Source organism: Gambusia affinis, linkage group LG03 (assembly GCF_019740435.1).
Source record: "Gambusia affinis linkage group LG03, SWU_Gaff_1.0, whole genome shotgun sequence".
In the NCBI taxonomy this organism is placed as follows: domain Eukaryota; kingdom Metazoa; phylum Chordata; class Actinopteri; order Cyprinodontiformes; family Poeciliidae; genus Gambusia; species Gambusia affinis.
In genome coordinates, this window is record NC_057870.1 from 19408188 (window position 1) to 19434974 (window position 26787).

Below are 26787 nucleotides of genomic sequence, written 5' to 3' on the forward strand. Positions count from 1 at the left end.
CTGTGAAGAAAAACTTATGGTGATGATAGTAAGGTGTTCATAAGGCTGCAAAGACTAGAGGTATAAGATAGATTATCAAAATATCAGACTGGTGGTTATGCAAGAAACTCTGGAGTAATTATAAATTGGGTTTGACTGCTGTAAAGCCAACAAATGTATTATAAAGGTCAGAATAATTTGACATGCTTTCTTTTTTTAAAAAATATAATGCATTTAAATACCTCTTTAAATTGAACTGTGAGAGATAACGTCCTCATTCCACTCGAGAAATTTTCTTGGTTGAATGAACATTTTAAATCTAAATTTACCAGGCATATGAAAAGTTTTGTGCTCAACACTATGCAAAGACATATCTTTAAGCCAGAAAACATGCAAACTAACACATCACTAACTGTCTCGTTTCATTTTAGCTTTTAAGTTAACACCAATAATATGCAGACTACAAATTTATGATAATAATCCAACTGGATGTCAAACCATTTTAAGCAACCCTTTTGCATTCACTAGAGGAAATGCAAAGTGTTTGTTTACTGAAAGGAAAGTAAAGGATCAAAGATTTAAGTCAGAAAAAGAGGAAAGTACTCACAGCATTCCAAGAACTGTTTTAGCCTTTCAAACACTGCATTCAGGAAACCCTGAAAAGGAAGAAATGAAGACAGACTGAGATAAGGTTCGTCATTTCTGCTGCTGAATCATGATTGCTCAACATGTATTGCAGGGCAGTAGATATAGTAACACTTAAACTGTATGTGTGTGTGTGTATGTATGTGTGTGGGCACAATTACTTCTCTGCCTATGAATATAAATAAAATCTGAGCTTCACAGTATGAAAGAGAATCAATTTTATGTAGCCTGCTGTTGTAGCAGGTTAGCATGAGAAATTAGATGATAGATGAAGGGACTCTCTCTTTAATTCGGCATTAATGTTCAGCCACGAGGTCAATAGCAGTGTCATTAATCACACATCCCGAACCCCATTTCAGCCAGCAACTAAAGTTCCTAACACTGTTAGTGTAGGAGAGGAAGGATCACAACTACAGCACAAATGACTTGGTGGGAGATGATAGAAAGCAGAGATTACAACAGCCATTAGTTGTGATTCTGCTGGGATTTTCCATAAGTCAAAGAAGCAACGTAGAAACCACGAGACAGGACATTTTGCAGGTTAAAAGTGAAACTCACTCTGGAGTAAAATTCAATCAGAGTAAAATCTGGATTGGTTGATGGTTCTCCATAATGTTCCTCAATTAAGATTGTGGCAGGTTATCAGTGTCAGTACTGGTGGTTATACTGGTGAGAACAAAGAACTGGTGCTAAGCTAACGCCTGCACCGGTAAAGCACCGAAATCCAGATAGGACAAAAAACAGTAAGAAAATTAAAAGTAAAACATGATATAGATTGCAAAATTGAATACAGCTATGCAACTATTGCAAATATATGCTTCAATAGTTTCCATTCTTAGGCTTCTAATAAGGACCACAAAACATATGAAAAGTAATGACAATTTGGTCAAAGGTGAAATCACAAAGAACATTCTTACACAGCATTTAAGGCACTTGAACAAAATAAGAGCACCGAAATTGTTGCAATTTTTTTATTTGCTGTTGTTGATTAGTGTTTTTTAGGTCTTTTGGAGAAGAAAATTAAATTAAGAAAATGTGATCAACTGCACAGGCCAAGCTTTAATTAACATGCCTGTTTAGTGTTTTTTGTTTGATATATTTTTCTTCAATATTTTGGTGCTTGTTTAAAAATCAAGCAGGGAGAACTCATTTAATAGACTTAAAAAGAACTTGTCCTAGTGCGTTATCGTCTTAGTCTGCGTTAAAACTGTCCGATTACCTGCAGTAATTTTTTCCGCCGTGTGGTTTTCTATCAATGTGTTTACTACTGTGATTGGAAAACAGCCGTCGGTTGTCTGAAATGATTATGTCATGTGTGAAGAGTCTTCTTACAAACAGCTTAATATTGGAGACTCAATAGTAAATGCTACAAACTACTGCCAGAGGGATGTGACACAGCAAGCAGTTCAAGGAAGCAGTGCCAAACAAAAGCTGATGGTTGCACTGCTTGTAGTTTAGAAGACTTCAATTTGAGCGCTCCACACACTAAACAAATCAATACTGTACAATAAATGAAGGGCTGTGTATGTGTGAGGGAGGATAACTAGTTAGTAGTGATTGTGTTCCAAAGAAAATCACAAGATGCACCAACAAAGGAAAAGAAATAAGAAATTACTGGAAACATGATTCATCTTCAGAAATGCTTGAACAAGCTCCTGTGAAAAATGCTCCACCAAAAAACTAAAATAAAACTAAGGTAATATAATACAGCAACAAGAAATATTTGGAAAGATAGAAGAATATTCACGGTCAATCAAATTAATTACACATTAATTAAGATTCCAAGTTTTTAAGAGACCAGACACGTCTGTGTCTTAAATGCCAGCTGAGAAGAGTCTGATAGAAAATATCTCAAGCAGTTAGAATTTGATCATCTGTTCAGGTCAGTAATTTACTCTAAGTGCAATAGAGCATTAGGTTTTCATCAATAACTAATGACTGAGTATCTGATTTTTTTTATTTTTTTTCTTCGTCCATCACAGGACAGATGACTCCATGGGCTACTTCAAATTGCTTGTTTTAAACCAAACTAAGACCCAGGTAAAATCCTTGAGATTTCAATTTTACAACAACTTCACAATGTATGACACAGTACACCTAAAAACTAAAGTAAAAAGTCTCTTACAATTACTTGCCTCTTTCAGTAAATATTAATCATTCTAGCTGCAATTATTCAATCACAGAAACAAAAACGAAAAGGCAATTTTCGAGTCGGAGTTGAAAGGACAGTTATATTTTCTGACAAATTCATTAACTCACAGCTCTGAGGAAAACTGAAGCACATTCTGCGGATTATTTTAAACCAGATTTAAACTAAAATGAATTAACAGTATAATGGAGTGGAACTTTCTTCCCACTGGTAGTGGGAGAAGAGCAAAAACCAGACGCCTGACTATTTAAGCCAAAACAAGGCCAAAGGCACTTTCAATTATCATAACCCATCCATATTTTGCACAGTTTGATTGGAGCTATTTTTAACTCAGAACACTTACAGAAAGTGTAAGCTTCAGAAAAATGAGAGGTTCTAAAGCATACAGACTGAAATAACTCGCAGCTCACCATCACTTCCATATTCTGTTGGGGATCCTGAAATCCATGGACTGTCAGTTTGCGAAGTACTAAAAGATTAGGGCAAAAAAATAAAATCAGTGTGCAGCATTATTGACAATCATAAATTAGGTCAGCAAACATCACCTCCTACATGGCGTTTCAAAAACTAACTAGATACATTATGTAACTCAGTTCACAACTTTTCTTGACAATTATACTCAGTTTAATTAATGTAAATAAAATTATATGATACACATGGCTCAATGACTCAAAATGTTATTTTATTGTTTGTCAGTATATTACTGCAACCTCTTCAAGAATGCAGTTAAATGTACCACACTTCAAATAAAGGATGTAACCCTTTACAGATTTCCTTTTCCACTGTACTGTGATAATTAAATGATTGAAAGCAACTCAATTTTAACCCGAGTAAATATAGGAAGCAAATTATTTGACTTATCATAAAAGAAGCAATCTGAACCAACTCAACCGTAGATGAAAAAGTATTTGTCCTCTAAGTCCAAACACTGCTTGTATCACCCATGGCAGTAACAGTTTGAGTAGCTGAATTGTGTTAATTCAGCCACACTGGACAGTTTTCCAGCAACAGCAGCTTGTTTAAAGTGATGGCACAGTTTAGTGAGTTATTCTAAACCAGTGTTTCGAATAACATTGGTTTAGAAAGGACAAAAAACAGTCCTATCTAACCCACTGCCTTGCATATTTCACATGCGGCTCTGTTCCAGAACACCTGATTCAAATGATTGCATGACCTTCTCTGCAGGCAACAAGAGCTGCTGAAGCCTGTTAGCACCCACTGATTCAAGTCGGGTGTGCGGCAGAAGGGAATCAGCTAAAACATGCAGGGCTGTGGTCCCTGAGGGCTGGGATTGAGAAACATAGTTAGAAACCATTCAGAGGAGGACACGCTGGTGTGCTGTGGACCATTTATTGTCCGATCAATTACAACAAGCTGGTTGGAAGAGAAGAAGCCCCAGAACATCACACCGACACCACCATTAGGTCCGTCACTGTGACAAATTTTGCTGGACAACAAATCGTCCCAGAAGTTATTGTGATAAATTATTATATTGTTTCGAGATTATTTTCAAGTAATATATACCAATATCATAGTAGCGCAAGAACGCATTGTCTAAGATTAATACATTTAATTTTCTAACAAACATTTAACACTGAAAGACATTTTAAATATCCAAAATTAATAAAACAAAATGATAAAAATAAACTATGGACATTCTGTAAACAAAATTGTCTTTGCACCAAATTGAAGACTATTGTCATCCAGATTTTAGTAGAAAAAGAGAAAAATGATAAACCAAACATATAAGTAATTATACTTGTCTTAATTTCGCATGTGATTTATTGCTTATTGAGACAGACTTAACCAAATTGAATAGCTGCTGGTATGATTTTCTTTATCTGAGATTTTATGCTGGATTAGGTACAGGTGTGGCTTGTGAAACTGATCCAAAAAGTGGGAAAATGGCTTTAAACAATTAATTCCAGATTCAACAAGGGGATCATTTACTATTTCTACTTAGGGTTAAGTTAGTTTGCATAATCCTTATTCCTTTATGTTTGTTTGAGGCTCTGAAATATATTTGCGTCACAAATACAAAACCAAATTTTCAAAGAACTGTGTTTGGCCATGTTTGTGGTTTGGAGCCATTACCTTTAAGCGAGAGCAGAGTCCTCTCCAACGAGTTGAGTGCTGCAGCCTCATCTCTGGCACAGACTTGCTGCAGGAAGCAGTCGGTGTGATGACTCCACAGGGAACATGCAAAGCTGTAGATGCCTGATGCCAGCTGCCAACAATCATAATGACAGTAAAGTCAGTCACATTCACATGGCATTATTGTGGATTTAAGCAGGCATTTCATCCGTGCAACACAAGGGAAATTAATTAATGTTAATTATGCATGAGCATAACAGATCTGCATGTTTGTGAACTGCACCTGTAATACAGACTAATCCGGTTATTGATGCACTCCTGCCTACAAAAGGAAAGTGGAAGTTCTAAGATGAGAGTTGAATCTCTTCTTGATAAGGTCAATTTTTGAAGAAAATATTTTTTAAAAATCTCTCAAGACAGGGGGTGTGCTGTGGTGGCGTAGGGGATAGCGCGACCCATATGTGGAGGCCTTCAGTCCTCGACGCAGCGGTCGCAGGTTCGACGTTTGCCGCATGTCTTCTCCTTTCCCGTAAGCCTACTTTCGAATAAGGGACACTAGAGCCCACAAAAGACCCCCTGGAGGGGAAAAAAATAAAAAAATCTCTCAAGACTAAGAGTTTATAATGCTTTAGTGGTTGCCAAACAAAATAAAAATAGCAAATCCATTAAATCTCTTACAATACCAAGAGTGACTCAACCTTCAGGCATTTCAGTGTGTTAACGCTGGAGCTAAGAAACAAATCAAGAATTGTTCAAATGTGAAATGACATTGAAATAAATAAATAAACATTTATTCTAAGAGGAAGGCAAATAAACCCCAAGTGAAATCTTAAAACATTAAAAAAATAAATACAAAAAGAAACAGTAAATATGCAACAAATACGCAAAGAAAATGAGCTAAGGAGTCAGATGGGGAAAAAATTAGATCCAATGTCTGTTTTGGGGATGAGAGCCTGCTGAAAATGAAATCCGTATTTTGACAGCACAGCATAGGCTTTGATATATGTGTTACAGAAACAGCCAGACTGGCAAGTTTTCTGTTTAGAGAGACTTTTCAAGAGCTTCCCACTTTCCATTCCTCAGATCCCAGACTAATCCAATTTATAGAAGCTGAAAGAAATGAAGCAAGGTTGGAAAAAAAATATCTCACATTATTCTCACCACTATACCGAACCTTGGTTTGTATTCTTATTGCATCAACTGATATGCAAAAAGCAGCATTTGGCAGAGGACTTGAAACTTGACTTTGGATTTATAAAAAATAAAAGGTACTTGTGGTTAGCTGCATCTCATCGTGTCTCTAGTGGTATGTGGACTATAAGAATGCATTTATCCACATGCATTTATTTATTTAAGACTAAATAAAATAACCTCCACCTACCAGTAAACTCCCAATCAATCATTAAGAAAAATCAGAAAAAAATAATTTTTTTAAGAAACAAATAAAAAGAACTATTTATGAAAATTTAAAAGTATACTGTTTGCAATACTCTGTAGCTCTACTCACATGAGTGAACAGGTATTTATTTCATCATTAGGTCTGTTCACTTTACTAATATTCGTAGTCCCACAATTGCTTATCAATTGATAACCCCTACAAAAATATGGGTTTGACACATTTGCAATGCACTGCAGCCAGTATCAAACTGTGCATAAAACCTGGAGTTAATGCTTTAAAAATTTAATAATCAAAGATGGAATTCTTCAAACACAGTGAGACTTATAAAAATATACTTTTTATTTATTTATTATAAGACCTGGATTATTTATGATAATTTAATATAATCACCCATCACTTCGGTATGTGTTTCAGTTGGAGGCAAATAAAAAGACTGATCATGCAATGTGTGTTTTTACCTAAATAAAATAGAATCAGCAGAAGGCTTCTTAAAAAAACGGATTTTCTGAGATAAAAAAAAAAAACTGTGGTCCTCAAGGGGAATTTTGCACTAATCAATATTATCAAAAAAACAAACAGAAACACTGTTAAAACCAAAAGCTTTGGGCTACAAATCATAGAAAAAAATAAAAAATAAAAATATGATGCTTTTTTTATTTGCAGCAGACTTAAAGCTTTCAACATTACAGTTAATAACAGAGATGGAAAATAACTTTATTTACACAGAAGGAAAACACTGATTAGAGCACCATTTGAATTCCAAATATTGGGTTTGGAAAATTATTGCAGAATTACTGAAAATTGAAGAAGCCAACATTTTTCCACCTCTGGGTAAAAACATTCAGTTTTACACAAATAAAGCTAAAAAAAAAAAAAAAAAAAAAAAAAAGGTAAAAATTAATGAAAACACAAACAATTTTCTTCATGCTGATTTTCTATTCACCTCACACAAGCATCACCAAAGGAAACTGGAAAAATAATTTTATTCACCGCTCTTACAAAGAAAAAAAAAAACATCATCCTGTAGGATATTAGACCACAACCCCTATTTGAGAGCATGGTTTACTAATAGTGTGCCAACAGAAAAAAAAACAGAATGAAAAATAACATCCGGCAAGTGGTAGTCGGGTAGATAGACCCTGTTGAAGAAAGAGGAAACCGAGTTTGTGAAGGTTGTTAGAGCTGACAGCCTACAGTAGCCAAGATAACCAGTGAAATCTTCTGCTTTTAATTTAAAGCTGCTTTTAAACTTCCTATACATAAAATACATACAGGTATATGGGAACTTTAAGGTACAAAAGCTATATTTAAAGAATTCAACCCAAAATGTCAGAAGTACTCCAAAGTGAAGTCAAGGCTTTTTCTTTATGTTAAAAAAAGGAGCTTAATTTTTACGTAGCACTGAGTGTTGTCAACTTTAAATGGAAAGTGGCAAAAGCCTCTGGAATGATGCTGTGCATTAATTAGCATATCCATTTTGCCATTGAATCCTATTTGCATTTTTTTCTGGTGACAGCCATTGTCAGGCTTTTACATCCGGTTGCTTCTGTGCTGCTCACATAGAGCATTTTAAAACTGCTGAATTCCCAATAAAGCTTTTTTCATTTGCATATTTCCCCCCCATTTCTGTTATCAGACACTGAAATGAGTCTGCAATATTGAGAAGGCCCCCATTTAACACAAGTTAACCAAAAGCTGCCAACAAGTCATTTCTAAGCTCCTGTTTTGCACTTATTAGAAAAATGTGATGCCAGCTGACAGAAGACAAATTGCAGAACACCGCCTGTTCTGCAATTTCTGTCGTACTTGCATACAGCAGGATTGTCCAATAGCAATTGTCACTTATTTTCTTTATTTTTACTTTCAATGGAGTCACATAAAGAAACTTGAAAAGGGAGTAAAAAAATAAAAAGAGCTACACCCAAACAACTTGGGGAACTGTACTGGCTATTCCAATAAAAAGTAGTAAAAAACCCCAGCAGCTTAAGATTGATATTCAACAATCAACACCTAAAGTGAATCCCATTGTACCTTTTAGCCCTTCTTTGTAACCTGTTAGCACTGGACCAGTTTTAACAACAAATGTTTATTTCCATCATGTTGCTGCATAGTTATATGTTTTCCTTGCATAACTGAAGCAGAGAAGCCAAGTCATTGGTTCTGGTTGCTTTTTCATGGTGTTAAAAGGTTAAAGATTATATCTGGTACCAGTAAATATCTGCTAGCAATCTTAACAGCAATATTACATAATACTGGTCCAAATCTAGACTTTTAATTTAAACTATGAAAACTGTTATATTCAAACAATATAATTTATTTGTCCCCATCGCACAGCTAAGGGGTTCAGTTGCTATTTTCCATTTAATGATTAATCTATTTAATTAACCAGATACAAAACAAAATGTCCCCAAATGCCAGTCCATCACAAACAGAGGATGGGGTGCACAGACCAGTACAGGCATATTGAAAGTAAATGTCTCCTTGAAGTGAACCGCTAAGACAGCAACCCCTGCCAGTGTTAACACAACATAAAAAAGATGGATATAAAAAATAATTGAAGGCCAAACCTAAAAGAGAATAATCAGTGGAAAGAAGAACTGTCTGACATTAAAAAAATCAAACCACAGGGAAAGGAAGCGGGACCTGAAAGGCAGGACTCTGCTCACTTCTTCTCCTTAATACTTCTAAAGACATACCGACTCAAATCACAGCTAAGTGTCCCAGTTTCTTCTTTCAACTTTATATTCTGCATTAACCCCTAACTCCAGAGGTGATTCCACCTGCTGTCGGTCTTATACCTTAGGTACATCACTCATATGCTTTGCACACCCACACCTTGCCTCTACATCCCTCCTCTGCTCTCATTTCTTTCACCATCTAATTACCTTTGCATCTGGCAAAGTAGTACAGTTAGCACCCTGAGCATCAGCAAGTGATCCATCATCCTGTGCACTACCAACCGCTTTGTCTTGGGCTTAAGAACAAAAAGAAGATAGTGCACACACAGCATATAAATGCCTACACACAGAAATGTTACTGTAGCTACACAACTATGGGGTGAAACGGTTGTTTGCTGAGAAGGAGTTTTGCTTTAGTAGCAGAAAATTTTACATCTTAGATATGAAATGAAAGAAAGTGCCAAATAAACCCAAATGTAAGGTTTTCATTAGCATCGAACCCAAACAAAACATGTGACTTCTCCCCTCATAGTGTAAGGGTCAATTGTTTATGGACTACCCTTGAAACCCTGGTTGGTGCAAGGAAGCCTACCAATATAAATTCATTCCAGTTGTGATAATCTATGTGGGCAACTTTTGAGCTACAATTATGCCAGAAGCTTGTTTTTTGGGGGGCCAAAAAATGTGCAGTTTCTCTGCAGCTTGGTAAAGTGGATTTAACCAAATACTACTTGGGGTGTTTGCATATATTTGAGGCTATCTGTTTACCAGCTATTGTTTGGAGGGAATCCCCATTAAAACTCAAACTAGTGCACCCATTTCGTGTTTTAAAATTTGTGGAAGTTATTTGTTGGATCATCAAACATCCTGGGAAAACTTAAATGCATCTTTCATTATGTTGCAGGTAGTGAAGTATGTAAACTTTAAACCCATCAGAAATGATACAGAAATGTGCATTTAATTTACAAGGATACTTGTAAATTAAATGCAAGGTGGTGTTGCATACCACCTTTTGAGTACGCCCCAACGAACAGTACAGAACACAGTGTAGGTTGTTCAATGTCAGAGTAATCGGTATATCATTAAAAAACTGCACAGCCTAATGGGCCCTGAGCCCACTATGTATCAAGTTGTCTGTAAAAGGGATACCTTTTGGCATGGATTCAGGCAGAGTGCCTTAGCTTCACTTCTGTAGTTGTTTTTTTGTCTCTTGCTCACTGATACCCATGTCCAATAATTTTTATCTTTCTTCTTCTGTTGTTCTTTAGTCAGTTTTTTTCATTATGGGATTTACCTAAAACAAGTGCCTTTGGATATTTTTTATTCACACATTTTATTCTTTCAAGTACTGGATTGTGAAAAGAATGTGTAGCTCTGATGTATGTTCTAACATTTATCCCTACAACAAGCAACATATACTACTAATAAAGAACTTGCCTAAAAAGAAATATGCATATAAAAAGGATGTCACATTATGTCCAACATAAATAGATGAAACTGGAGGAAAAGGTCTCGTCTTACGTCTTATCCATCTGCTTTCAAAAAGTACTGATATTAAAAACTACAAAATATGTGAGAAAAAAATGCGAACACAAAATTTTCCAAGAGAAAACAATTTCTTTTCCTCTTTATGTGTACACTTAAAAACAAAACATTACTTTCCTCTGGCACTGAGAGCAAAATAAATAAAGCAGTCTAGAGAATAAGAATTAATAGCAGCTAACTAATACAAAAAAAATCTAATGTTAATGTGAACTTACATCTTGAAAAAGACGTCTGTCCTGCGCCAAACGTTTGGATGCCAATGTTTTGGTGACGTGATAGAAAGTTAGCAGTGCTCTGTGCTGCAGCAGACCATCTTGACCCTTTACGGATTCGAGCAGAATTGGAATGAGCTCAGGCCATTGCCTCGGGCAATCAAGGCGGGCCACCTTAGCTATCAGAACCGCGATCTGGGTTGCTATCTGTTGGGAAGAAAGAAAAAAAACAGGGTAAGCAAACATATCCAGAGGCAAACATTAATACAACAGCAGGTGGTTATGTCAACTAAACTAAAATGGAATTGAGCACAACTGCAGAGCATAGCTGATCAGAATCTGTTACGAATGTATTGTTTGCAAGCCACTTTTAAAAAGAAGCAGTCGATACCATGGATGCATATATCAGGCGTAAGATATATGCAGCAATTAATATTAAAAACAAGATGGTTTCCTTTAGCAAAATCAAAATGCAGTCAAATAACATGAAAAATTTCTACATTTCATTATTTAAACCTGTGAACTATCAGTCAGAACTGGTTCTTGTGATTAGCAATTTCAGAGCAAAGTTTTTGATGAATCCTCTAATAATATTTTTAATGCATTTCTGCTTAAACAGCTTCTTTATATTAACAACACATCTGTGTAACACATCACTCAGCTAAGGCTTTAGCACAACAGCTCCTGTTTTCATCAATACAGACATGAATTAAGACAAGTACATACATTATAAAGATGAATGGGAGACTTAACTGTGCAAACCTGAGTTTATACATGTCTGAATGTTTGCAAGAATTTTGTGATGTATTTAATGTTGTAACCAGAAGAGTTATCTTTAACAGAAATAATGCATCAAAACATTTATTAGTCTTTGTGGACTTTATGTCGGAGCAAAATGTAAGCTTGCATATCTTTTGCAGATAGCTGACATTTAGATTAGCTTGTTAGAGGTAAAGCTTGTTTGGGATCCTCATAAGAAAAGGTCAGATGCCAAAAGTGAAAAAGGCAGAATGATACTTTTAAAAGCTTGACCAATTAATAATATCGAGGGCAAGAAGTGCAATACATCAACACTTGAGTAAAGCATAACTTTATATATCAAAATGTAACTAAAATTGCAAAGATATGGGTTCTGTGGTAGAACAGGAGTAAAGCAAAGCCCACAGATGTCCAGGTTAGCCAATCAGAGGATAGATATTTAATTAATAAGCCATGGCTGAAGTTTAAAGAGAAACAAAGTAATTAAACACTTAAATGATGATATAATGACAATGAATGATCAACAGTGATCTTATATATATATATTTTTTTTTAATCAAAGATTTAAATTTTTTATTTAATGTAGTATTTATACATTTTGGTTAATTTAAATAATCATATATACATATGTATACTTAATATAATTACTACAATTTAATTTAAATGACACATTTTAAATAAAATAATTACTTAAAAGTTATGCATTTACTAGCTTGTGGCACTTCTGGCCCTAGATTCAAGGCAGTGTCAGATTTTTTTTTTATGCATTTCTTTTTAAAAATTGTTTTATAAATTAGTCCAACAAAGTAGAACACAGTTTTCAGTCCACAAGTTTGTATAATATGATCCATGCAACCTACTGACTAAGCAATGCATTCTTTTAATGAGACATATTCATGTTAGAAATAGCTACAACCTAATTTGACTCCGTGATTAATAATATCTGAATGCAAGTTTTTCTATATCCATCGGCCACTATTTGTTCTACGAATAGGTAAGTTCATATTAATTATAGAACCTCTAAATGTGGATTTAAATACCATGAAACAGTTTATTGAACAAAACACACTAGCCTCTCTAGAAGCTTGGATTGAAAGAGCAGAGGCTGGAAGTGGAGAGACATATGGAGTTCAAAAGTATATTCATTCCCTGCCATATGGATCCCATCAGTCCTGACATTACATAACTGTCCCTCAGGGACACACAAGCTGCAGAAACCAGAACTAATGGCCACCATTCATGGCCACCACTCATGCCCAGTCTTTTCAACTTCCATAATTGGAGGTTGAAATAAAATTACATTAGAAAACACTAATGGTTTTGTATCGGTTTTCTTGCTCAACAGCAAGTTTTGTTTAGAGGAAAAATTTAATCCTTTTTGCAATTTTTGCCAGTATATTCCATTCTCCCCACTAACCTGATTGACGGGTTCATTGAAGTTTGTGATAAGACCAGCACGCAGCGATGTCTTCTCCTCCTCTGATAATGCACTGTCAACAAAGCAAACAAAGATATTCAGAGGGAGAAAGCAGGCAAGGAGAAAACAATGCACAGTACAAGTTTAGAGTTTAATGTGTTCTCACAATTCTCTTGGTGCGCAATTATTTAATTCATTAAGATTTTATAAAAGCACACCAGCCACACTAACAATAAAGACTGGAAGAGTGAGAAACAAATGACTCCAGACTAAACCTGCAACATTGTGGCTTAAGATGAAATGCTCCCCCATCCAGCATCTTGTGTTTACCACCAGGACACCAAGCACATTAACACAGGCGATTGCAATGCACATCCCAAGACACCCACTGTCCTCTCATTTCCATACACGCAAGTCAATTACATCAACTGGCAATATGGAACACATCAACACACCTATTTATCATGGGACTAACTAGCTAAAATCCACCGTAAAACAATTGATTGCATTATGCAATTTAAAGTATTTCCCAGAAGGTTCCTACTGTATGCAAGTGACTATGGCACTTACAAGGGATACACCAATGTGAACATTTCAGCAGATGTCAATATCTGATATTGATATTATAATAGTATTGCTATGGCCAACAATCATCTTTTACCAATATGAATACTTCACCACCCTTTCAACAGTTTGACTTCACCACTGATCTGCTTCAGTTGCAAGGAACAGAAATAATGAGAACGTAGTTGTAAGTTGACTACTTCTCTAACACTGCTGGGTTATTTTTATAATACGAAAAACTTTGTACTTTTGTTGCTTGAAGTATTTGTGTGTAGAGCTCTGGGAACAGTCTGTCGAAGGATGTCAGGAAATTTCAGCAATATGATTCATATTCATATTTTAAGTTTTTATGAAATCTAATTGTTTCATCTTTTTTATTTCCCTTGTACATTTGCTGTACTGCTTACATTTGTGCCGTCCGTCTTATTTGTTTTATTTGTCAAAACACCTTTACATGCACTACCTAATTGAAGACAAAGATTTCTATTGCTCGTAGCTCAGGTATAATTTTTTCATGTTGTAATCTCAATATTTTGAACAAATATCCTTCAAAGTAGTCACAGGATTTTAAAGAGCATAACTGAGTAACACAAATTTTATTTTTACTTATATTTTATTGAGATGCAACTGTAAAAAAATAAATAAATAAATAAATAAATTATTCTAGTTTTCCACTGAAACGGACATAAGAGTGGAAAACACCACTGTGCCAGAGTTCATAAACAACTGAAAACCAACTTTACAGAACGTACACCGCATTGACAAACTTCAAAACGTTTTATCCTTTCAGAATTCAGGCTAATTTTATTGACCATAGTGAAATGGAAAACTGTTCTGTGTCCTGACATAACATTTAAAATGCTCTTTGGAGAGCTTTTTAACTTCTGAATAAAAGAAGCAAGAAATCATCTCGGCTTCTTTTAAGTCAACTCTTCAAAAGCAGAAAATCAAGGATGGGTTTACGTGCATTCATGCACAATGCATGGGTAATTTGACAACTGTAAAGTCAACTTTAAAGGCTCTGAAGAGATATTTGCAAGCATATTTTTCAGAACATTTTTTTCCTCCCTCTTATTATTTAAGCATTGATTAAAACAGCATGGTTCCACTCAAATGGTCTTTTGGTGGTCCAGCCTGTCAGAATTTCTGTTCATTTTATTTTCTTCTCATAGTAGAAAGATCAAACAGACAACAAAAAGTGTGATCAATCATCATACCATACTTAACTACTCTATTAGGGTAGAATGATACCTAAACCTCACAAGAACAAGACGGGACCCAATATTACTTTCATTAAAACTTCCCAGCTTAAATTTATGCTGCATTACTTATTCAACATTTTTTTAATTTTGAAACAAAGCAATAAACTGATGTCTTTTTCTATTTATTTATTTTATTTTTTTACTTTTCAGACCTTAGGACAGTGCTTCAACTATGTATGGTCTGCAATACAACATTTCTGTTTCCCCAGTTGCTTCAAATTGTGATGTAGCTCAACCAACCACAAAGGGGGTGATGTTAAGGGGAGGTTAAGTACTAAGACAGCTGTGCCAAAGCTTTACTGAGACTAAAAGAAAGGTCCCCATTACCTCAATCAAAATGACCAAAGTGACACTAATATGTGATACTTCTTGCAACAATCTAAGCAAGGATTAAAGTCAAAAAGTCACTTCCTCAACTTGTCATTTTGCCTTCTAATGCAGTTTTGAGTAGATCATAATTTGCCATCCTAAACAGAAATCATTATAAATAATCATTTTGAATTAAAAGCTGATTTTAAATTAAATCATGGTCCCAAAAAGTGGAATTGAATTAAATCTTGAGATAATCAAAAGATTCCCTCCCATAGCAACCAGGTACTCAAACATTAAATGTTAGTCTTGAAATATCCCAAAAATCTATCTTACATAAGACAGAAGAGGCATGAGTGAATTCACTGAGTATCAAAAAGATGGATAGTCAGACTAAGAAAGTAAAAAAAAAGAAAGAAGAAGATGACAGCTGGAGAAACATCAAGCAGATGAAAGCTAAAATAGGTAAAAGCCTGGATAAAGAGAAAATGGCAGAAAGGGACTAAAATCTAAGAACAGTTTAGCCTCACAGACAGAAAAGGAGATTAAAACTGATGAATATAGATAGGACATTTGGGAATAAAACATGGAATAGAAGCATAAAAATGAGGCACATTGCAAAGACAAAAAAGCTGCAGATGGAAGTGAGAGTCTGGGGTTGAGACATGCAGGTACTTACTGAGGGGCCACTCTCCTCCAGTATCTGTCAATGCCATTTTTGAAATAAAGCACAGCAAGCCATCTCACGTTCACATCCAGCGTATGGTTATTAAAAATATTCTGCGAGGGAAAGAAAAAAAGAATTTGGACAGTCACCACCAATGAAAGTGTTATAGCTCATAATCAATACAAGACAAGCCAAGGACTGGTCCAGTTTTATGACAGTTGTAGCCATACTACAGGGGAAAGTAAGTAAAAATCTAAACCAAAATATGACAGGACTTCCACAATTACAGAACAGCTCCTTTTAAAACACAGCGCGCTGCAACTTTCTAACCAAGGCTGTCCGTGCCATTACTTCTGACATGTCCGAGTTGTAAATTGTGGTAATAAACCCTGAAAACATGTCTGAGTGGTCTGTGTATTCAGAGTTATTTGCGTTAGCACAGCAACGGCAGGAGCTCCATAAAAGACCAGCCACAGTAATATCAGAGATTGGAATCTCAGCTCTCATTTTTTGCAGATTGGAAAGTGTGTTGTTTAAATAACATGTGGGCTTTTGTACAAATATAAAACATCCATCTGTTGCATGAAGGGAAAAGCACAGACCATTAGCAGAGCTCCACAGCATAACTATTTACTTCCAATATGCAAGTGAAAAACAGCCTGCTGCCACTTGGCTTTTATCAGATCCAGTCAGCAAAGCTAGAATTAAGCTGATTTGGCTGTCTTTTGATCAATTCACACAGACACTGCTCTCCAGAAATAACTGAGACATATTGTGCACTCTGGCTTAATTAGGACCACAGCATCACAAGCAGCTGCACAAAGCCCAACTTTGTTGTGAACATTTCTAATAAGTGCTGAATTATCTTGGAACCAACGACAACGCTACATCAGAAGTCGAAGTGGTTTCAACGTCGCTCTCAGAAAGCCATCAGAAGACTCCCTTGATGATGAGGTCTAGAGACGGGCTTTGGACTGCCTGAAGTCGCATGTTGTTACATGCACTTCCCAGCAGGAGATTCTTCAAATGAGACACTTGAAACAAGAGGAATTCCTATGTGGCAGCATAGGTGGAGGATAATTATCCAAATTGTGCGCGGCAGATGATGTTAATGATGAGGGCTTCCCATTATGTAGACACAATAGCTAAATTTGTCTATATCAATACTACACATAATTAGAAGTGCAATATTGTGGCAGAAAAATAATCAAATGACAAGAAAAAGGGAGAATCAGTCTCATGGTTGAACTCTGGATTGCTTACAAGAGACAAATAGCCATTGTCAAAGTAAAAGCTGACAGAGCCTCTGTATGCACTTCATTTACTTTTATATAGGTTAGAATATTTTGATAACCATAAAATGCCCAAAACACAAAAACATTAATCGAGGGATCCAACTCCTAATCCTTACCATGCAGTAAGCAATAACAAAAATGTAGATTTTGTATCATCTTCTATCTCGTAATATGTGAGAAGTACTCTCTAACGGAACCTTTGTTGTAAAGTATATGTGAAATAAAGTTGTGGAAAAATTTCAGGCTAAACTAGTTGTGCGATACGCATTTCACACGTACTCTGCAGGTATATAATGTGTGAAAACAACCATAAACAGCAGGTAAAAATAATTACAATGATATCACCCTCAATGTAGCATTTGAACAAAATACAAATATATATATATATTAAAAAAAAGAAAGGACACCGATTCAGAAATTATAAAGCACACAAAGTTCATATTCTGGAAGTGATCCTGTCACTACCAGCACAGCAAAAACATAACCTGCCTAATACACTGCTTCAGCATAAATAAGACAGTTTTCAAATTTAAATTGATGACTTCACTTTATTACTTATTAAAATGCTAAAATAAAATAAAAATGATCATTTTATATGCGTGTTGACTGGGAGGTGTTTGTTTACATCTTCTCGATTACATGCAAAGCACTCCTACTGACAAAATAAAAAAGAAAATATTTTTCTTCCCCATGACTGGTTCTTAGTTCTTTGTGTTTTGCTAAGCAGAGCACATACTGGGCCAATTTCATTACAAATTGCAGAGATGAAAGTGAAACGCATCTCATCATTCGAGTCTGGCGAGAACAGTAAACAAATAGTTTTCCTAAAATATCTGAGTAATCGCTCTGGTGGATTGCACTGTGTACTGACTGACTTTATGAACCACCTTTGCATCTTTACAGATACCATCTGTGGTCTTACTATCAGCAACCAAATCTTAATAAAACCTTTCAGTAGCGGTATGAGTGATTCTTTAACACAAATTAATCCCCAGCTGTCTGCAATGCACTGCTCGCTTTTTTGGCAACTTCAAATTCTTCCTGTGATTACAACTATTGTGTGAAATTGTCAGGATGAATTATCAATCAAAAAAAGAAGGGGTGCATAACCCCTCATTTTGGTATTGCTAAATGTAATGATGATGAAAGGTTTTCCCCTTTAATTTAAAAACCGATCCTCAGATTCTAACTTTGCGGCAGCCAGTTTTCTGCTTCATCTGCCACATTCATCAAACTGACAATTTGTTCAAGTTTCTTACAGATTTTATTACACTTTCATATCGTAACTCACCAGAAGTACTGAATAGAAGCCCGGCTGTGTCTCCCACTGCCGGAGCTGCTCCTCTGCAGGCTTCAGCACAGCTGTGTCCTGACTGGTGGCTTGGGTTAAGGCCTGCAGCACCACTGAACTGGCACTGTCCACATCCATGGCTGGATATATCTGCAAGACACCATGAGAAGGAAGGAAGGAAGAGAGTCAAGCTAAGAATAAACAAAAAGTGAAAATTTCAAGTTTACTTGAAAGAAAGAAAATTTAAATTATTTCACCGTGGGGGAAAAAAAAGAAGTAAAACAACTTCAAGAGCAAACTGGAGGAGTCGATTTGCATCTACAAAGAACATGAAACACTCTCTTTCACTTTATCTGACTGAATTACTTCGACCCCCTTTCATAATAGATCAAGCGGTGCTGAAACCCGCACCGAACTGAATTAAAAAAAAAAGACTACAGATCTTCAATAAAGAGAAGCATACCTAGCAGAAACAGTTGGAGACGTCACTGACATGCAAACTCTTTATACATGTCCCAGATGTTACTTAAGCACCCCAGTTTCACACACCCAAAGACGTTTTTCATCTCCAAGAGCAAGTCTCACTAATTTGCCTCCATGTCTCAGATACGAAGTTAAACTGCTGCATAGCCACACCTGCTCTCGGGTCGTGCTTTTAATTGTAGGGAGGATATACCCGGTGAGGGGAAAAAAAATATATTACCCTGCAAACACACAGCCACTAGTTTCACCATACCGATTAAAAAGCATAAATTAGAAACAAGAATTAACTGCTTCAACCATCTGAAAAATTGGCAATTTCTGAAAACATGTTGGATTATCTTTGCATGTTTTTTTAATGGACTGTATGTTGGTTGAGTATTAGAATTTCAGGAAAGGGGAGGGTTAAAACTTGAGCAAGGTTGCCATCTACAGACCAGAAACAAATATTCACTCAAAGACAACAGAACTCTTCAGGAATTGCAAAAGAATAAGACTTGCCTCTTTCTCAACACTGCAATAAGACAGCAATGAGTGGTCGATATCTGAAAAGTTAAACCAAACCTGTAAAATATTAAAACTAATTAGAGAAATTTAAAAACAAACAAGAATCACTTTTAAAATGTAATGTTGCTTCTATTGTTGTCACTTTTGATAATTGTCAGTTTTTTTAGCTAGCGAAAATTGTACACCAAAACAAATTAAAAAAAGGATGTCCAATACAGAAATTAGAGGTGTGACGATTGATCGGCCACCAATCATAATGAGCCGATTTCCGTGAAAAAGTGTCTGATCGGTGATCGCCAATCACTGTCTCTTGTTGCTGATCACCAAAACCAATCACATTTATCTCACTTTAAAGCCTGCGATTGCAGCTCATCTCCTCTTTCCTTCACGCTGCGCAAGCACGCAGCAACAAATCCTGTCGTGTGGAACTATAACACTGATAGTGAATGGGGACATTTGTGTGTTGCGGTGGAAAATTACCTCGGGGGTGAAGCACCAAATCCATCAACACAATGAATCTAATATGGCATTTAAAAAACAAGCACTTGACAGAGTTTGGCTGTATCGAGACTCACTGCAGGAAAAAAAAAAAAACAGGACATCTGGAACGGCCGAATAGCAGGTAAAGCAGTGCACAACTACCAACATTCACCCGGATTAGCATCATGGTCAGAAAGCTAAACAAATAACCCAAAAAACTATTCTAGACTTCGAGCTGGCAGTGTAAGCTCCAGCTGTGGGGCCGCTGGATATATTACTGGTAGTAATATTTCACAGAAGTATCGCCGCTCAACCTCCACCAGACAGCGAACTCTCTCACCGCACATCTGCTTAAAGCTCCAGAATGTAATTTTTTTAAAAATTAAAGCTTTTAGACGTATATTAAAATATGTCTATTATGTCTAAATTAGGTGAATTTATTGCCAGAAAACATAGCATCATTTATTCCTAAACCAAAAAATTAACGATCGGCAAAGATCGGCCTCATGGATAATCTGTTTCAGAATAGTCAGTAAAAAACCTGATCGGAGCATCCCTAACAGAAATACCTTGTTGTGGTCTTAACAAATGTCAAGTGGAAGACTATTGACTTGTCAGTTGTCCCCTAGACAGTGAAAAACACACCTCAGAGGGAGGATATGCCACTGAAGGTCATTGCTAAAGAAGCTGGCAGTTCACAGAGTACTTTATTTAAGCATATTATATTGGCATATTATTGGATAAAGCAAAAGAAAAAGAGTGGTAGGAAAGGTGCACAAGCAACAATTACAGCAGCAGCCCACAGAGGATTATGAAGCAAACTCACTGAAATGTCACAGAGACAATGTCAAAAGCACCTAAACAGGGGAAAGAAGAAAAAGTATTGAACTCAGTTCTCCAAAGAACTCTTTTCAGAAAGCAAATTTTGATGTGGAAATGAAGGTCTCTGACTCTCAACTTTAAACTCTAAAGCAAAAGTATCCAACTCCAGTCCTTGAGTGCTACTGTGCTGCAACTTGTGGATGCATACCTGTTCTAAAACACCTTAAACAACTGAAATAAACTCTTAAAAAATTAAGATATATCTATTGAAGTAATGAACCTTTACAAGCCACATTTTTAAATTGTCAACTGAAAAACATTTCAGTTTAATAATAATAATAATAATTGGAACATTTGAATATTTTCTAATGTGTTTAAATGTGCCTGTAATGTTTGCAGGGTATGGCTTGATTCTAAGGAGTTAAATTAATGCCATTTAGACATCAAACCCTAAACATTGTTGCTCCGCAAGCAAACACTGCAAACATTGGCAACTGGGCTCTGCAATGCAAGTTCAATTGTAGCACAAAGTAGTACAATTGGGCTCCCAAATTCAGGTAAACGGCTTCAGAATGGCTGAAGACACAAATTATGAAGCTCACTGCATTTTTATAGACAGCTAAAATGGTAAAACGAATGGAGAACGTAGTGGACATAAGGACAGGGGGAAAAAAATAGTAAGGGAAAGATGGCTCAGTTGAAGCTTAAATCCAAATTATGGATTTACAATATTAAACAACTGTATTGTAATTGCCTTATTCTTTACAGTTTTGAGCCCCAACTAAAACAGAAGTAAAGGAGACTTTCTAGAAAGCTGCTTCACATCACGTGAAAGAAGAATCATCATATATTAATATTTACAAACATTGGTTCCACAAGGGTATATGCACATACCAGTTTTGGTATTTGCTTTGAAATCCTGCTGATTACTTTATACGGTAGGATGTTCAAGGCAAGGTCTGCAAATGTATTTAGCTTTTTTTGTCTAGCTTCAACTGTTTAGCACACATTGGATGAAAATGTGTGCCACAACGTAAACATTGCTCTAACGCAAGGGGTTAATCCGATGCTAGACAGGTTCATTTCTTATGCTTTCTGCAGACAAGCACAGCCCTTGCTGAATGTCATCGTCGTCATCATCAGATAATTCGGTCTGTTACCTTATACTGTGTGCATACTTAACCAGAGGCCTCTGTTAAGAGTATTTATTGCAATGCTTAAAATGCTGCGTGTCCATAAAAATGTCATGTTCTTTTAGAGCGCAGGCGAGACCTAAACTAGCTCTAAGGCATGTTCATATTCAAAAATGAGCTGTCGGGATTCGGAAAAGACCGTAGCTATGTCATGACAGCTTGCTTCACATCACCATTCCTCATGTCACTAATTCATAAAATACAAGCAGCTCATTTAATAATGAGTTATTCAATGTACACATCAGAACTACCTTTGAGCTAACTAGCAAGCTAAACTTCTTCAACCAAAAACCCACGGCCGTGCGTCAACGTTGAAACTGTTCACTTGTAATGCGTCCTGTAATCGAATAAACGATGTTTAAAAACGAGTAAAAAGGTCTCACCTCAAAAAAGCCGAACGAAAAGTGAAAGTGTTGTAGTAATAGTGGCGACCGTAGAAGATCTGCCAGTGGTTTCAATGTAAGGAGCGATGGAAACACGCTGGTTAGAATGGCGCGACTTGCAGCTGGCGCATGCTGATGACGTATGAGGCGTGCTCAGTCATGGGATTCTCTGCTCTATTCTCCAACAAGAACCGAATGTGTGAGGCTCCAAGAACCACTCTCACCCCTAGTCCTACTCCGAGATTTTACAATAGAATACAAAGATTGTATTATAAAACTTTATAATGCAAACAAATATTGTACTATAAAAAGGTACACATCCTTATCATCTTATACCAGATAATTTGTAGAACAAAAACAAGCAAAAAAAAACTACTTATAATTAAATACTCCAAAGAAAGTGAAATTGTCAAATTTTGTAAAATTCCAGTGAACTGGAAACACACTAATTGATTTTAAAATTTCAAATACTTTGCAGTCATAGGCTAATATACTTAAATTAGTACATATGTCAATTTGGAAACTGTTGATTAAACTGGGAATTTATATTATAGTAAAAGAACATACAATTATAATTGTTTTGGCAATTATTTTTTATTTAGAACTCCTATTCTGCAGCTCATTTCAAACATAACACATGCCTGTTTGCAAAGGTGTTTTTTTTTTACTTCTTAATGATCTGCTTGTTGTTTGTACTGTTGAGAATAAATAATTATATGTTTTCCTCTATCTCTTTTAGTTATATACATCATGTGCGTATATATACACATGTATATATAGAGCACACGCGCAAAGTTAAAGGAAATGATACATTAAAGATCATTTAGTCCCCAAAACTAAAGTGAAAGGAAATGGCACACAGTGGAACGCCCTCTTTAGGAAATAGCTTAGATAGAGGCCAACAAAGAGAACTAAGAACTGCTGTTAGATGCCATTTTGCTCTGTTAGCCCCTAAGGATAGCATGAACAAATAGACCAGAGCTGTGTTTTAGTCTTAATAAATGGACTTCATGAATTCAACTCACTGACTTTTCTTCGACCTCATACATCAAGAACCTAGATGGAGAAAGAATAATTCTCTGTAATACCCATCCATGTACATCTTGTACATTTTTCTTCCCTAAATTAACCTACTCAGCTGCACATATTCACAGCTAAATTACAGCTCGGCTGAACTGATGGCTATTGGATACAGCTAGTCTGTTAATATATCATTGCGGCTGAAATCTACACTTGGCAGAGAGCGCCTCCTAAGGACAACGGACTGGTGCAGCAGATTGCGAGGAACAACAATCAAACGGAAACTATGTGCCTGAAAACAGAAGAGGGGAAGGCGAGCCTGTGCGTTGGCTTAGTTGATGGCTAGGAAGCCATCGATTCCAATTCTCTTTCTGGCCACTGGATAACAAAGTGAATTTGTTACATCTGAGGTAGAGTGTTTCTATAGAGATGAGGAACTTGGCTGTTTGCTGTTTAACTGAAACCTGGCTTAACAGCAAAATGCCAGACTCAGCCTTCCAGATCAATGGTCTTCAGTTATTCCAAGCGGACCGTGACCAACAGTTGGTAAAAACACAGGGAGGAGGACTTTGTATGTTTATGATTGAAGGTTACTGTGGACTGGTCAAAAACTGCGGTTCTGAGGAGATAGAACTTATGACAGTGAATTGTCGACCATACTATCTACCCCGGTAGTTTACTGTGGTGTTCTTCACCATGGTTTACATCCCACTGGGTGCTAATGGCAAAAAAGTATCAAAGAAGCTATATGACACCATTACCTCACTACAGATAAAGCCCCCGGAGATGTCTTATGTGGTTGTGGGGGACTTCAGACAATCTGCCTAGTTTTTACCAGCATGTCACCTTTCCTACACAGGGAGACAACACTCTGGAATGTGTGTACACTAACATTCACTGTGCATACAAAACTCTTCCTCGCCCCCATCTTGGCCTCTCCAACCACATCTTCATGCTGGTTGAGCCAGCATATCCTATGCTGATGAGATGGATTAGGCCAACTAAGAAGAGAGTCACTGTATGGCCCAGGGATGCAGTGTCTGTGCTCCAGGACTGTTTTCAGTCCACAGATTTTCAAATAGGAGGCTATAAGGGAGAGGTGGACCTGAAGGAATACACCTCCTCTGTTCTGGGCTTCATGTCCAAGTGTGCTGATGATGTCACCACCAACAAGACATCATCAGCTTTCTGGTTCGGGTTTCTGGTTCTGGTAGCAAACCAGAATTCCTAGCTTTCAGTTCTAGCATCCCTGCTGAAAGCTAGGGACGCTATGTTCAGGATATTTGAGGACATTCTGAGAGGCAAGGAAAGAACTGACTGCTGGCACTGTGAGAGCCATAGCCACATACACCCAGAAAATCCAACAACCCCGATCACCAACAACCCCTGACGCATGTAGAAGGGCATCAAGTGCATCATAACCTTCATAACAAAAGGAAGCCTGCATGTGCATGAGCATGTGAGATACAAGAAGGTAGAAAGCACTTCAGTTGGAGCAAGTCTAATAAAGATCAAACAGGAAAATGAAAACAAAGTCAAGACAGCCTGGCAATTGAAATAACAAAGACTGGAAAAGCTGTGCCTTACCAGAAACAAATGATCTGAATAAAAACAACAACATCTGAGGGCTCTTTGTTTTCTCTGTTTGACAAGACGAGTAGCTGTAACACAACTTGACTGGCTGGAAACACGCAGGAGCAGTGGGATGGCAAGCGCATTCCAAGAGATGGTATCTGTTATGGTTCATAGTTTATTTTTGCTTGCAGTTTTTCTATTCCTCTCAGGAATTTTTCTCACATGATTCACTTTTTATTACAGTGGATAAGCTGGTCCCTGTTTGGTTTTGGACATATTGGTTATGCTACTGCCTGACTTTTTTGTTTCCCTACTAATCTTTCATCCTGGTTTTGAATGTATGCCCAGAGTCAGTTTGCGACCCAATTGTGCTACATAATGATCCTAAACTAATACTTTGAGGTAATACACTGACCGGTTATCTTGATTTTGAGAATATCATCCCTGGTTTGGCTGCACCTAATGTTCAGTAGATTATCAAATTCCTTGGCTATGACTTCTGTATCTGCATTTGGATGTTTTCTTCATCATTGTCTCCTTCTTTCTGGCAATAACTGAAGGCATAAATCACAAAATAAATAGCTTGAAAGCATAAACTAAGTTTTATCACAAATTAATTTAACGTAGGCTATCAAATTAATGGAGAAGCTCAGAAAACACTTAGCAACAAAGAACAATGAGCTGAGGAAAGAAGACACACAAAAGAACATAATTGATCAAAAGCATAACCATTACAGTAGATTTCCGCTTAAGGACACTTCTTATTGTGCCAAACCAAGCAGGGAGCAGCAAGGGTCATACAAAAGTATAAGCACAAACAGTGTTGCCACTGTTGACAGATTGCACCTCTGGGACAAAATGACCACAAGCAGACAGATAAATCTCCCCGATTGGATAATCAAATGACTAAGTAAGCAGACAACAACTTCTTAGGGGTCAGTGAGGAGAAATAAGTGACAAGGAAGGCAAAAAAAAATTTCCTGGAAGTCAACTAAGTAGCCCAGCCCCCAGGAATTCTTCTGTGATCAAAGATTGTTGCTGTATGACAGCCTCATTACTGTCATGACATTCTATCATCTCCATTTCTGGGCACAAGAAATGCACAGCCACATGTCCTGGACGACCCCATCAGCTGTAATCAAGCTCTGCCAACCCTTTTCTTTTCTAATAGGGCTCTGGGTGTAAAATGAGATTTGTTGTCCTGTCAGAAAATTAGTCACTGTCCCAATTTTAAGTAATGTAAGACCTTTTCATCCAATATTTTTCTGTAATACCTTTTAATCAGTTATGACCAACTTTCTTGCCTCTGCTTAACATCACAATTTCGCAATGTCAGTCACATGGAGAAGTTGTGGGAAAATTTCAAAAGGCATGTGTGATTGAGGAGCCCAAATGGGTTCATTTACACCAGGTCTGTAAGCAGGAATGACCTGGACCAAAAGTTTGATCCAGGTCATACAGTTTAGAAGATAGTTATCCTGGATGGTGACCAAATATATATAAACTTTTGAATTTGAGGAATGTAAAACAAAAACAAACAAGCAAAAAAAACATTTATAAAAAAAAAATGTTCTGGCATTTAGCAAATGTAAATGATTTAGCTAATTCTAACTAACCTTAGTCTGATTTAATTTCAGGCAATCAGAAAATTATGGGTTTGAGTATTTTTATTCAGTGTATCTAAATATCTGGTTTCAACTGTGCATCTATAACCTGGCAGGTGTGTTTTTCTGACCCCTTCATTAAAATATAAATACATGTTTTAATTACTTACTTACTTACATGTTTAGAACAACTGTATTTTTTGATGAGCTACGCCTTTCAGATTTTTGTTTTTCAAACAAATGTAGAAATGCTGCATTACTTATTAGTTTATCCTATTAAATCACACTTAAATACATTGAAGTTTGTGCACATAATATGACAAAAATGTTCTTTTGGAAGGTGCTGTAGGTTCAAAAGCTAAAACAAAGAAAATTTGTATGCATTGGACTTACAATTCGCACTACATGTTCAGGAATTGTTTGTAGACCTTAATAAAAAAATACAAGGAGGTCCCCAA

General features: G+C 36.5%; 1 protein-coding gene across 3 annotated transcripts in view; it reads right to left on the bottom strand.

The window, feature by feature from the left end:
- ipo11 (importin 11) overlaps positions 1-22316 on the bottom strand; it is a 109879-nt gene extending 87563 nt beyond the window's left edge. Inside the window, exons 1-8 of one of the 3 annotated variants that reach the window (XM_044111193.1) lie at positions 22131-22315; positions 18266-18415; positions 15692-15792; positions 12878-12950; positions 10705-10908; positions 4868-5000; positions 3184-3242; positions 587-635 (exon numbers count right to left, since the gene is read on the bottom strand). In XM_044111193.1, the coding sequence (XP_043967128.1) occupies positions 587-635; positions 3184-3242; positions 4868-5000; positions 10705-10908; positions 12878-12950; positions 15692-15792; positions 18266-18403 (757 nt within the window). In that variant the 5' untranslated portion in view covers positions 18404-18415; positions 22131-22315. Of the gene's footprint in view, positions 1-586; positions 636-3183; positions 3243-4867; positions 5001-10704; positions 10909-12877; positions 12951-15691; positions 15793-18265; positions 18416-19246; positions 19270-22130 lie in introns of those variants that run through there. The other 2 variants (XM_044111194.1, XM_044111195.1) reach the window with 2 other exon arrangements.
- Positions 22317-26787: the final 4471 nt, after the last annotated feature.